Genomic DNA, 14,548 nt, shown 5'->3' with positions numbered 1-14,548 from the left:
CATGGACTGTGATGACTTCTGAATGTGGCAATAACACCAACTGGTTCACCCAGGGCACAGGGATAAAGAATGGCTTCTGGTGGAGCAACTCAGGACCTGTTCCTTTCTGGGCTCTTTTGCCCCTGCTCTGCAGCTGTGCTGAGTGGTCTCTAACCAGAGAGGCTGTTTCTTCCAGGTGGGACTCCTGTCCATGGGGCTCCATCCTTTCCTGCCCCACAAGAGCTGCTTTATTCCGGACAGGCTGAGACATAGACCTGGGAAAAGATTCATTTTAGTTGAAACCTTCATCTAGAGTAGGGTTCTAAAAAATTAGTACCACCGACATTTTGGGCTGGGTACTTCTGTGGTGTGGGAGCTATCTTGGGCACTGTGGAATGTTTAGTAACATCTCTGCCCTCTTTCCACTAGATGCCAGTAGCACCTCCCTTTCTAGTTGTAACAACCAAAAACGTCCTCCAGACAGTCCCAAAAGGCCCTTGGGGAGCAAAATTGCCCACCCTGGCTGAGAACCACTGATGTGGGGGCCTTAAACCTGACTCTTAGAGTTCAGAAGTACTGTACTATCCATGTCTGTAGCCACTTGCCACACATGACTAAAGCACTTGAAATGTGACTTGTGTAACACGTTGAAATAATATTCTGGATATTTTGGGTTAAACATGGATTCTTAAAATTAATTTCACTTATTTCTTTTTACTTTTTTAATGTCACTGGGAGAAAATTTAAAATTCCACATGTGGTCCTCTTACCTATCTATCAGACAAGCACTGTACTAGAGTATCAGGCTGTGCCAACTGAAAACAGAGAGCCTGGACAGAAAGCAGTGATGTCCACATTCACGTCACCATCATAGTCTTGGAGATCTGGGAACAAGTAACTCTGCTAAGAGCTGTGAAGGCTGCAATGCTGGGTTTTAGGCAGGTGGGATATTAGGAATAGCCTGAATTTGGGAAGCAATATCTGTATTTACATCCTAGCTGCCTCACCCGTTTGTAACCCTTGAAACTGTTTTCTTTTTTGAAAATGATATGGTTATAAATAGGCCATTTGTAAGGATTAAATTAAATACTAAACTAAAAGACAAGTGCCTTCCAAATACAATGAGAGCCAACATTTACGTGTTACTTATTAAGTGGCCTTTGGCTAGACTGATAACTTGTTTCTTGCGACTAACACCCCGAAGAAGTTTTTACTGATACCCTCCTTTTCAGAGGATAAACCTGCCTGTCACTTATGTGAAAGCGCTGGAATTTACCGGGGACTTTTTGGCTTTAGAACTCACTCTCCCGCCCGCCCTTTCCGCAGGTTTGCGAACCCGCATTTCTTACCGCCGCCGGCATGGGCTGTTTTTCCTCCCGTTCCTGCTGCAGCCTGGGCGGTGCACAAGGTCTCACACACCAGGACCAACAATGCGCACTGAATCCTGACGAGGACGTACTTCAATGATTTCAGTTTCCATGAGGAATCAGGTTTCGGGACTTCCCTCTTCGCCTCCTGGTCACAAGCCCTCTCCTCTATACTAATCCCGCAGCAGCGCGGGCTTTCGATATCCAGCGCTCTCACCTGAGCAAGCAGATCCTCGGTCCCGACTCGAGAGCGAGCGGAAGCAAGATGTGGACTGCGCGTGCGCAGAAAGGAGCCCCGCTACCCCGTACCCAGAATACTGCGCGGCAAATACCGTACCACTCGGAACTATATTTCCCAAAATCACCACGCATGAAGCCACTAATTTTTGTTTTTTGTTTTCGAAGTATTAGGAAATTACAAGATGTCATTGACAGTCTGATACCTGGAGTCCGGGTGGTCCTAAAACCCCCAGGTTTACGGGTTAGACTTTATGACATAACAGCAAATAAATGTGTGATCCTCAATGTGGTCCTGGGTGGAGAAAAGAAGAGCTGTGGAAGAAATTTGGAAACAACTGGTGAAAGTTATAGATGTACTGATATCAGAAATGTAAAGGAAATAGTTGCTCTCGTTAATTGTGATCATGAAAGTAACTTTACTTTTTTTTTAGCGATGCATATGAAAGTGTTTAGGCTTGTGTTATATGTGTAATTTCCTTTAAATATTTCAGCAAAAAAAATTAGAAAGAAAAATATGGCAAAATGTTAAGAAGACCTACGTTAAGAAATGACTGTGCTTGTCTTCACAATTTTCTACTTTTCTGCATTTGAAAATTCTGTAATATAAAGTTATAGAGGGAAAAATATGTGCTGTCCCCTACAAGTGTACACTTTTTAAAACGCAGAGCTACAAAGAGAAATAAAGATATATGTAAATAGCTCTTGTTAATAGAGCTATGAAATATAACAGATACTAGAAAATGAAGTCCAGAATGAAGAGAAAAGAGTAACAAATGTGATTCTGAGTTTATCTCAAGAAAAGAAAAAGCAAGCAAGTTGTTCAGTTACTTCAAAGTATATAAGAAAATGATTATCCTGTAAATTATCCTTCTCCTAGAGATGAAGTTGCTGAAAATCTGTGTGTGCACACTTCTGACCCTACCAAATTAGGAACCACTTAGCACACTATTTTATGACCTTTTATTACTAAATTATATACACACATACATATTTTTCTTGCTTATCATTAGTTTTATATTCCATTGATAAAAACATAGAAAATAAGTTTCTATTAGCATGAAAAATTGTATCACTGTTGCCAGTAGGTTGTTGCAACTCATGTGAATAAAGGAATAAAACTCTACTGTTGATACTGAAAAAACATTAATATCAAGTTTCTATATGAAAATACTAAAATTTCTTCAATAAAATCAGAATTCTCAAATAGTTTTCTATGTGTGTTTTTTCTCTGACATTTTTATATTTTGTTTTGCCAAGTTAAAGGAACTATTCAAATAAAAACTTACAATGATGATAAAAAGTTGACCATGCCTAGCAATGCCTCTGTATTAACATACTGTCACTGCTAAAATATTTTTAAAAATTGGTCCTGGTACAACAGAAGTTCAAGTCCAGGAAAAAGAAAAAGTGAGAAGGCAGTATATGTCATAGCTAAGGTTTAAAGCAACGGGAAAGAGAACATGCAATAACTACTGGAACAAAGCAAGGGCATAGCTATGGTGTGTAGTGAGTTCCTGAATGGCGTGTCATGGGAACAAAAACTCAGGCACAATGGAAACTTTCAGCAAATGACTATTTTATTACTCACACAGCACAAAGTGTCCAAAGGAGCAAGGGAAAGAAACTACATCATGGCTTGGGTGGCCAAAACTGCTTGGGTTGGGGTCAGTAGATGGCAGCTCTGCATGTCCCACTTTGCACTGGAGAAGAGGGACAAATCTATGCTGAGTATGGTATTTATCCATCCTGGGCGGAGGGGGGCCTGCCACTGAGAATCCCTGCCTTGATTAGCATTGGGGGCCATTTGTTCCTGGTTTCCAGGCTTAAGGTCTTAGATATAACATTTCTCCCAGGTTATGGAATGGAAGCAGACTGAAACATCGTGGCACAAAAGAAGAGAAGGTGGTGGTGGAGGTGATGGTAGGCAAGTTCTAGGAGATGGCTGCTGAGCATGTGACCAGGACTTCTCTGGCATTACATAAGCAACTTTCAGAGGGATTCAAGCTGCAAACATTTAAAAGAAATTTCTAAATTCTTAAAGAAAACAAACTTAAAAAAAAAAAAAATCCCTTGGTTCTTTCCTAGGAAAATACTTGACCTTCTTCACCCTATCATACACCTGAGACCTGGGCCCTGAGTCATTTCCTGTGCTCTAGGAGTCTGGTCCAGGGGTACTGAGGGGTGCCAAAACCTGCACGGTGCTTTGCCTCTTCCAAGTGGTGTGCTACTTCCTTTAGACAGAGAGGGCCACATGGGAGAAGTCTGGGAGGCCCTGCAGAAGGGCCAGCAGACAAGGTGGAGGGAAAGGTGGGGAAAAGATGGGGAGAGGAGTGGGGGAAAGGGAGGGGCTGGTGCCACGACCAGCTCTCCCTATGGCTCAGCTGACCCTGGGCTGTGTTGGGATAACAGGCAGGGCTGGGGGAGCTGAAGGCAAGAACTGAGTCTTCTAAGTCGTTGGATTTTCAAGGTTTTGTGGATTTGTCCTCTTTATAGATGTGAATTTCAGTCTTTGCAAAAATGGGCCCTACTAAGTATCACGTGAGTTTCCTTGGAGAAGGAAAAAAACAAACTACTTTTCCTTAAACAGGTAGTTACTAATAAAAAGTCTTCTCTGAATACAATTTTCTACATAAAAACACTTGAAGTTCTAAAGCTAAAGCTAAACTATCTTCCCTTCACATTCATTTGTTTTATCTAACAGGATAGTCTTTTCTTGCTGTGTATACTTAGTTGCTCTAGTGAAAGGAATTCTTTCTCATTTCCATTTTGGTTTGTTCTTTTTTGGTGTATAGAATCACAACTGATTTTTTTTTTTTTTCATGTTTATCTTGTAGCCTCCAACTTTGCTGACTTCATTTTTAGATGTTAGTTTTCATGTGGATTCTTTGGGATTTTCTATAAGAAGGATCATGTCATCTAGGAATATGGTTTTACTTCTTCCTTTCCAATATGTTTGCCATATATTTATTTACTAGCCTAATTCCTCAGCCCAGAACTTCCAATATAATGTTCAATAGAATTTATAGGAGCAGGAATCTATGTCTTTTTCCTGACTTTAGGAAGAAAGTTTTTAGTTTTTTCACCATTTAGGTGATAGCTGTGGGGTTTTTACTAAGGCCATTTTTCATATTAAGAGATTCCTCTTATAGTCCCAGTTCATTGAATGATTTTTATATTGAGAGAGTATTGTTTTATCAAATGCTTTTTCTGTCTCAATTGAGATGATCATGGGTTTGTTCCTTCATTCTATTAATATGGCACTTTACATTGACTTAATTTTCTAAGTTGAATCACCCTTGTATTCTGGAATAAATTCTGCTTGTCATGGTGTAAAATCCTTCAAAAATACTGCTTGATTCAATTTTCTACTTGTTAAACATTTTGTATCACTATTTGTAAGAGATATTGGTCTGTATTTTCTTTTCTTGTAATATTTAGGCTAGCATTGGTATCTGGGAAAAGCCGGCTTCATGGAATGAGTCAGGAAGTGTTCCCTCATCTTCCACATTTTGGAAGAGACTGAAAAGGACTGGTGTTAATTATTTAAATGTTTGGTAAAAACACAAGTGAAGTCATGCAATCATGGGCTTTTCTCTTTGGAAGGTTTTTAGATTACTGATTCAATCTCCTTACTTGATGTGGAACTGTTAAGTATTTCTATTTCTTCAGAGTCAGTTTTGGTAGTCTGTGTCTTTCTGAAAATGTGTGCATTTCATCTACGTTATCTAATTTATAGATGTTATACTTGATAGCAGTGTTCCCTCTTTCATTTTTGATTTTAGTAATTTGAGTCTTCTCATTTTTTTATGGTTACTGTAGCAAAAAGTTTGTCAATATTGTTGATGTTTCAAAGAACCAACTTTTAGTATTTGTCTTAGTTTGCTGGGGCTGCTGCACAAAGTACCACAGACAGGATGGCTTAAAACAAATTTACTGTCTCACAGTTCTGGAGGCCAGAACTCCAAAATCAAGTTGTTGACAGGCCATCATCTCCTTTTAAAGGGGAGAGTGCTTTCCATGCCTCTTTCTTGGCTTCTTATGGGTAGCTGGGATTCCATGGTTTCCTTGGTGTGTGGAAGTATAATTCACCCCTAGTTGTATGACATGGACATCTCTCTCTCTGTCTCTCTCTTACTGGCTGTGCCCAAGTTTTCTCTGCTGATAAGGACATCGGTCATATTGGGTTAAGGGCCCAACATAATCCAGCATAGCCTCATATAAACTAATAAAATCTTCAAAGATCCTATTTCCAAATTGGATCTCAGTTATGGGATTAGGGGTTGGGACTTTAACATATCTTTTTGAAGAACTCAATTCAATCTTTAACAGTGTCATTTACTTTACCTTTAAAATATTCTCTACTTTGTTTTTCCTCCTCTAACTTTATTTCCTTCATTCCATTGGCAACTGTATTTTTCTTCCTTTTTTTGACTTGAAATATTCCTAAAGCATATGACTCCCGGGGAGGAATGTAGACCCGGCATCGTGGGACGGAGAACATCTTCTTGACCAAAAGGGGGATATGAAAGGAATGAAATAAATTTCACATAGCATATGTTCCGTCCAAGATAATCACTAATCCATGTGTTAGATAAACTCCTCAGGAAATAAACTGGCAACTTTGACAAACTCCTCACGAAATGCTTCTCTGGTCAGCCAAAGAAGTGAAGGCCCTCTATCTGTCTCACTTAAAATTCTTCAACCGATTGGATTAAATCCAGCTGATGGCATTCTCTCATTGTGGAAGACATGCCCTTTGTTGACGTCAGCAGTCACAGCTGCAGCCAACTGACTGATGATTTAATAAATCAGCCTGTTGGTTTATCAAGCAGCCACAAACATACTCACAGCAATGGTTAGGCCAGTGCTTGCTTGACCAGACAGCTGGGTACCATCACCTGGCCAAGTTGACATATGAACCCAACCATCACACCATATATATGATAAGAGACTGATATCCTGCATATATAAAGAGATCCTACAAGTCAAAGACTATAGTACAAACAGCCCAATTATAAAATGGGGGAAAGATATGAAGAGACATTTTTTTTTCCGAAGAGGAACTGCAAATGGCTAAAAACACATCTTCATTAGCTATAAGGGAAATGCAAATCAAGACCACAATGAGATACCATCTCTCACCAATAAGAATGGCTGCCATCAAACAAACAGAAAACTACAAATGCTGGAGAAGATGTGGAGAAATTGGAACTCTTATTCATTGCTGGTGGGAATGTATAATAGTACACCTGATGTGGAAGACAGTTTGGTGGTTTCCAAGAAAACTAGATATAGAGTTACCCTATGATGTGGCAATTCCACTTCTCAGTATATACCCAGAAGATCTGAAAGCGGTGACATGAAGCGAAATTTGCATACTAATGTTCATAGAGGCATTGTTCACAATTGCCATGAGATGGAAACAATCCAAGTGTCCCTTCAACAGATGAATGGATAAACAAAATGTGGTATATATATATATGATAGAATACTATGCAGCAGTAAGAAGGAACAAGGTCCTGAAACATATGGTAATATTGATGAAACTTGAATATATAATGCTGCATGAAATAAGTCAGACACAAAATGAGAGGTATTGTATGTTACCACTACTGTGAACTCCCTGAACAGTGTAAAATCAGTGTCCTATAATGCAGAATATAGGGGATCTAGAGATAGAGGACAGTGAATGGGGAATGATAACCTAATATAGTCATATATGTTAATGAGGATGAATTTATAGGTATGGGAATGGATAGGGGTGATGAGTGTTCATTAATGGGATTATAAATATCAGAGCTGCAATGAAGGTGAAAATCATTGAAAGAAGTTGCTTAAAGGCATGCATCTCACATATTAGCACTACAAATATAAATAAGTGCTTGCGTGACATACTTCTAAGGCGTAACACTGGTACAAAGAGTTATAACAGAGTGGTATATGGGAAAAACTTCCTATTGCATACTAGGAACTATAATTAATAGGAATACATTACTAGTATCATACAAATACCAGGGATAAACAAATAAGGGCTGAAAAGAGCTTTGGGGTATTTGGGGTCATGAGAATAGTTTAAATAGTGATGATGATTATGCAGAAGTGAAGATAACGTGAGACAGTGATTATCTTGGACGGAACATATGCTGTGTGAAATTAGGAACCCCCTACTTAATAAGTCAAGCTCTCTATCTTGAGGCTTGTTCTTGTGAAATTTATGGCTGTAAAGGGGAGGCTAAGCCCACCTATGATTATGCCTAGGAGTTAACTCCACAGAACCTCTTTTTTCCTCAGATGTGGCCTTTCTCTGTAAGCCCAACTCTGAAAATAAATTCACCACCCTACCCCCAAGGTAGGACATGACTCCCATGTGAGTAAGTCTCCCTGGCAATGTGGGACACAGATCCCAGGAATGAACCTGACCCTGGTATTGAGGGATTGAGTATGCCTTTTTGATCAAAAGGGGGAAAAGAAAGGCAATAAAATAAGGTTTCAGTGACTAAGAGATTTTCAAATAGACTCAAGAGGCTGTCATGGAGATTAATCATATGCAAACTTCAGCTAGATATGCCAAGTAGCCACAGTATGACAAGCCCAAATCAACAGTAGTCTAAAAAACCCTAAAGAATACTGTTGTCCCTATCTGAGACTCTATAAAAGTTTCATTAAGTTTATTTTTCAGAAACTTAAATCCTCTAGAATGTTCCTGTTCCAGCTAAGTCCCAAAACCCAGACACAACAGCCTCTTCAAGAATATCAACCAGATGTGTCCCCCTTTCCCATAATGTCGACACCATTTTTCAACATGAACAAGTTAGGGTGGTCACTGCCTAGACATCCCTGAAGATTGGGAAAGTGATTAAACTAGAGGAAGGGGTGGCAACACACAAGACAGAATTTAACAAAGGCTTACAAATACTCAATCTTTAGAATATCTAGAAGGAAAGAACTGAAATGGTGGAACTGTAACCTATAACAGTCTATGAAATTTGCTCTATAAGTATTTGTTAAATTTTACTTGGAAAGTTATGTTTCTGTATATATATTTTATGAAAAGGAAATAACTGAAACTATGGTATTGTAACTCATAACATTCTTTGCAATTTCCTGTATAACTAATTGTTAAATTGTCCTTTGAAAATTATCACCTTTCTGCATATATGTTATACCTGACAATAAGGAAATAACTGAAATTGTGGAACTGTAATCCATAACATTCTTTGAAAATTGCTCTATAGCTACTCATTAAATTGTACATTGAAAGTTATCACCTTTCTGTATAAGTTATATTTCATGATAAGGAAATAACTGAAAATGTGGAACTGTAACCCATAAAATTCTTTGAAATTTACTCTCTACTTACTTGTTAAATCACACATTGAAAGTTATCACTTTAATGTATGTTATATTCTGCAATAAAAAAATGAAAAGATCGTGTCTAATTAATAATACTTAATTTTATAGTTGTAGGTGGTTAAAATGGGAAATTTCATGCTCTATATTTGTCTGCAATAAGAATTTTTTTTAAAAAAACATAGAACTTTCTAACAGAAAAGGTGAACCTTAATGTAAACTATTGACTTCAGTAAGTAATATAAAAATAACAATACTGGTTCATCAATAACAAATGTACCACACTAATTCAAAATGTTCTAAAATTGATCATGGGGATATATGCACAACTGTGTCATGGTACTGTGAGCCAGTGACTGCATACTTCAGATGGTTTGTATGGTGCATGAATACATCTCAATTAAAACTGCACTAAAGAAAGGAAAAAAAATAATAGGGAAAACTGTGTGTGTGAGGGGAGGGGTATATTGGGAACTCTGAACTTTCTGCATCAGTTTCTACAAACCTGCATTTACTCTAGAAAATAACAAAAAGATTTTAAGATCATTGTGCTTGTTGTGCAGAGTGCCTAAAGGTGCTAAGATTACAATAATTAAAAGGTTGTTGAGAGAACCTGGTGGCCAGATATGAAGAGAAGGGAGGAGATATTTTGGAGATCTAGAAGACAAAGTAGAAAATAATTAGTGATTGTTTGGGGGTAGTTAAGGAAATAATGTTGAATTCTACAGTTTTCATTTGAACATCTTGAGGGATGTTGGTGCAATCCACCAATAAAGACAAAAACACATTTATAAATGTTTTTAACAGAAAAAAACTGTGCATTGTAAAACATAATAGGGCTCATTTAATCAAGGACTTGAGGAGCCCACTCAGTGTACATAACAGTTCTCAATATTATACTGTATATACCCTCAAGGACATATATATACTGGTATTCACACCCATGGGATGCAAATACCAGTATACAGTGTGCCAGTTTGAATGTATTATGTCCCCCAAACACCAATATTTTTTATGTAATCTTGTGTGGACAGACCTATCAGTGTTAATTAGGTTGTAATTCTTGGAGTATCTCCATGGAGATGCACCCCACCCAACTGTGGGTGATGACTCTGATTGGATAATTTCCATGGAGGTGTTACCCCACCCATTCAGGGTGGGTCTAAAGTAAATCACTGGAGCCATATAAATGAGCTGACAAACAGAAAGACCTCAGTGCAGCTGAGAGTGACATTTTAAAGAGGAGCTACAGCCAAGAGGGACACTTTGAAGAATCCACAGAAGCTGAGAGAGTAGCTGCAGATGAGAGAGTTTGAAGACAGCTGTTGAAAGCAGATTCTTGCTCCAGAGAAATTAAGAGAGGACAAACACCCAAGATCAACTAAGAGTGACATTTTTGAGGAACTGCAGCGTACAGAGGAACATCCTGGGAGAAAGCCATTTTGAAACCTAGAACTTTGGAGCAGACGCCAGCCACGTGCCTTCCCAACTAACAGAGGTTCTCTGGACACCATTGGCCATCCTCCAGTGAAAGTATCCGATTGCTGATGTGTTACTTTGGACACTTTACGGCCTTAAGACTGTAACTGTGTAACCAAATAAACCCCCTTTTATGAAAACCAGTCCATCTCTGGTGTTTTGCATTCTGGCAGCATTAGCAAACTAGAACATACAGTATACAAGATATAGATACATATCCACTCACAGAATGTAATTTTATACATAGGTGAAAAGTATTAACTGAAAGACATAGAGCCATATTGTTCCAGTTTGCTGATGCTGCCATTAGGCAAAATACCAGAAATGGATTGGCTTTTATAAAGAGGGTTTATTTGGTTACAAATTTACAGTCTGAAGGCCATGAAAATGTCCAAATTAAGGCAGCAACAAAAGGGTACCTTCACTGAAGGATGGCCGATGGCATCTGGAAAACCTGTTAGATGGGAAGGCACATAGCTGGTGTCGGCTTTCTCCCAGGTTGCATTTCAAAATGGTGTGCTCCAAAATGTCAGCATCAGCTTTCAATAGCCATCTTCAAAATGTCTAAGATGCAACTGCTCTGAGTTCTTTCTGTCAGCTCTTTCATATGGCTCCAGTGATTTAATTAAGACCCACTCTGAATGGGTGGGATAACACCTCCATGGAAATTATCCAATCATAGGTCTTGCCTACAGTTGATTGAGACACATCTCCATGGAAACACTCAAAGGATTCCGACCCAATCAATACTAATACATCTGCCCCCACAAGACTGCATCAAAGAACATGGTGTTTTGGAGGACATAATATCTCCAAACCAGCAAATGTATTGTTCTAGTTTGCTAATGCTGCTGGAATAAAAAACACCAGAAAAGGATTGGCTTTAATAAAAGGGGGTTTATTTGGTTGCACAGTTACAGTCTTTTGGCCATAAAGTGTCCAAGGTAAGGCATCAACAGGGTACCTTCACAGGAGAAAGACCACTGGCATCCAGAAAACCTGTTAGTTGGGAAGGCACGTGGCTGGCATCTGCTTGCTCCTAGGTTGCATTTCAAAATGGCATTCTCCAAAATGTTTGCATCACCTTCCAATGGCCGTCTTCAAAATGTCTCTCAGCTACAGCTAGCTGTGAGCTCCTTCTGTCTGAGTTTATATAAGGCTCTAGTAAACTAATCAAGGCACACTCTGAGTGGGCAGGGCCACACATCCATGAAAATTATTCAGAGTTATTACCCACACTTGTGTGGGTCACATCTCCATGGAAACACTCATAGAATTACAATCTAATCAACACCAATATGTCTGCCCACACAAGACTGCATTAAAGAATTTGGCTTTTTCTGGGGGACATAATATATATGAACTGGCACAGGTACGTACCTAAATAACCCTCTCACTGATCATACGGAAAGGAAGAATTTCCTTAACTACAAGCATGATGGTGGTATATCAAGGAATTCATCTCTTATTGTACAATGAATAATAGCTTCTGCCATGAAGCTACATGAAGTTAATCTGTATTTGATGAAGCAGGAAGTCTTCCATAAGAATGGGGCAACCCTGCATTCCTGAGACTCTAGAAGACCTCAAACCAGCCCTACTCCTCACTGGCACTGAGCGATACTAATCATGGGGATTACAGTACCTACAAGAGAACAGGACTCCAAGTAGCAGTCTGGGGTCATCCTAGAGATCTCCCTTTCACTCCAGAATCCAACCCACTTAGATGACATTAGGGTAGACTAGGTGGCTGTGAAATGTTTTTTAAGGGTGGACTATTGTGGTGGGCAGAAATCTACCACAAATACATCCTGCACTAATCCCTAGAAGACGTATGATGGGATATCAGTCACATTATTGAGTTATAAGTTACCAATGACTTTAACACAAGATTTTCCATGTGTGCTTGATCTAGTCACATTAACTTTTTCAAGTCTGATGGAAGAAGTGTGAGTCAGAGATACTTTAAGCATAACAACTTGACATGCCAATGATGCACTGAAGATGGGAGGTTCACATAAGAAGGAATGCAGGTGGTCTTAAGTAGCTGATGGCTGCCACTGTATGACAGCTAGCAAGGTAACAGGCATTTCAGACCTACAGCTGGAAGGAATGAGAATCTGTGAACAGCATAATGAACTTGGAAACAGATTCAACCCCAGAACCTTCAGATGAGCGCCAACCCAGCCTAACTGTTCCCTTGAGTGTAAAACACTTAGCAGAAAGCTCAGCCAAGCCTATCTGGACTTCAGACTATAAAGCTGTGAGATAAAAAATGGGTGATGTTCTAGTTCATTAAGTTTGGCAATTTCTTATGCTGCTCTAGAAATCTAATATAGATTTTGGTACCACAACCTGGGTGCTACATATCAAATAACTAAAAATGTGTAAGTGGCTATAGAACCAAGCAGTGGGAAGAGGCTGGAACAAATTTGAGGACAATTTTGAGGGACATGATAGAAAAAGTCTAAATAACCTTGAAAAGAATGTTAGTAGAAATATGGGCATTGAGAATGCTGCTGGTGAGAACTCAGAAGGAAATGCAAAACAGGGTATTCTTATTACGTATTTGGAAAAACCTTAGCGGAACTGTCTCCAGAAGTTATGTAGAAAGTAGAACTTCTAAGTGATGAGCTTGAACATTTAGGTGTGGAGATTTTGTAACAAAGTGTTGAAGGTGCTCCTTTTGGTTGCTTCCTTTGCTGAAACATTGGAAATATCCAAGGTTAGAGAAGTCATTACCAAGAAAATAAGTATGTGACTCACAGAGCCCCTCAATCAAACTCAGCCTCTAGGAAGTTTGTAGTCACTTGTTATAAAGCAATAGAAATGAATATAATTGTGACATTATGAGCTTCCTGGAAGCTCTCATGAGTAACGGTTCCTGATAATTTTGAATCATGACATTTGTAACCCTTTTGAATATCTGATTGAAGTAATGGACCCTCATCCCACAAATGCGTACAGGCCAAATACAGCCATAAATCTGCGTACATCTGAGACAACAAATGAACTCCTTGTGGGTCTCTGATTAGGAATGAGCTGGGGCTGGTGGTGATGTTCAGTGTATCTGTTTTCTACTTTTGTTACACTGCAGTCTCCAAGTATGCTCCATAGGGGCTCTACAATGCCAAGGGCTGAACCATGAGAATCATGTCATTTGCCCTGGCAATCTTCCTTTGTTTCCTTTCACCTGGCTTCTTTACACAGCCTGGCTGCTTGTCATTCTGGCTATCACATCAGAAAAGTTTGATGGCAGTTTATCACTTAGTTTACTAAGCAGCCAGAGAAGTCTGTTGAGTAGAAATTTTAGTTAATGCAATCAGGCAAGCAGGAGATCCAAGGTTGTTCACTGACAGAATGAGGCTGTCAGGTATACATACGGGGATCCGGATCAGGGAAGAGTGTAAAAAGGCTCCTTGTCGACTATGTGACTACATGCAGCAGCATGAAAGCCCACTGAAAACAGGCTTCTTTTCTGCCTGTAGCAGAATGAAAACCCTTAGTAAGCAGGTACACGTAAAATCTAACTTTTCCTGGGTCTCAACTGAGGTGACCATTTGTTAGAACAAAAGTGAAGAAATCTGTAAAAAAGAACATCAAGGAAAGAGAAGAATGATCCAACAGGTAGAGAAAAAAAAGATTAATGACTAGAATGTAGATAACATTCTCCAGTAAATGAAGTCATTCTAGGGAGTCCTCTGAATATATCTGGGGCACAGAGAGTGTGCAGGTGAAGTCTGTGACCTCAATCACTAGCCGGTGCCTCCTGGATTCCAAAGATGACCCCAGGTGCTCTGGGTAAATTGACTTCACCTTTTGGTACCTGATTGAGAGTAAATTTATTGCAATCCAATCATAATCTCAAAAGATTCATGGAAGGGGGAGATTAAGTTACAAAACATTATCTCTAAGAAAAAAACAACTGAATTTTTGGGGAAAGTGAAGGACTTGCTGCATATAGCAATAGTATTACAAAGGCAGAAAAAAGGCATGATCATAACAAATAAAAACAGTTTGGCAAAATAAAAAAAGATCATAAAGACATAAGAGCACACAGTGGCCAAATGAAGGGTATCCCCCTGAACATATCTCAGACAATTTGACTATGAAAAATATTGATAGTACTTATA

General features: G+C 39.1%; 1 protein-coding gene across 14 annotated transcripts in view; it reads right to left on the bottom strand.

The window, feature by feature from the left end:
• The window catches only part of LOC119505353 (zinc finger protein 782-like), a 96,420-nt gene that overhangs the window by 41,859 nt on the left and 40,013 nt on the right, over nucleotides 1–14,548 (bottom strand). For 7 of the 14 annotated variants that reach the window (XM_037798074.1, XM_037798068.1, XM_037798067.1 and 4 more), the window contains one exon: nucleotides 9,013–9,593. The exons of 5 other annotated variants lie outside the window; for them this stretch is intronic. In XM_037798074.1, coding sequence (XP_037654002.1) covers nucleotides 9,434–9,593 — 160 coding nt within the window. In that variant the 3' untranslated portion in view covers nucleotides 9,013–9,433. Of the gene's footprint in view, nucleotides 1–4; nucleotides 255–5,565; nucleotides 6,088–9,012; nucleotides 9,594–14,548 lie in introns of those variants that run through there. 2 more of the 14 variants (XM_037798064.1, XM_037798063.1) reach the window with 2 other exon arrangements.

Source organism: Choloepus didactylus, chromosome 10 (genome assembly GCF_015220235.1).
Source record: "Choloepus didactylus isolate mChoDid1 chromosome 10, mChoDid1.pri, whole genome shotgun sequence".
Taxonomy (NCBI): domain Eukaryota; kingdom Metazoa; phylum Chordata; class Mammalia; order Pilosa; family Megalonychidae; genus Choloepus; species Choloepus didactylus.
This window is presented reverse-complemented; position numbering and strand designations above follow the sequence as displayed.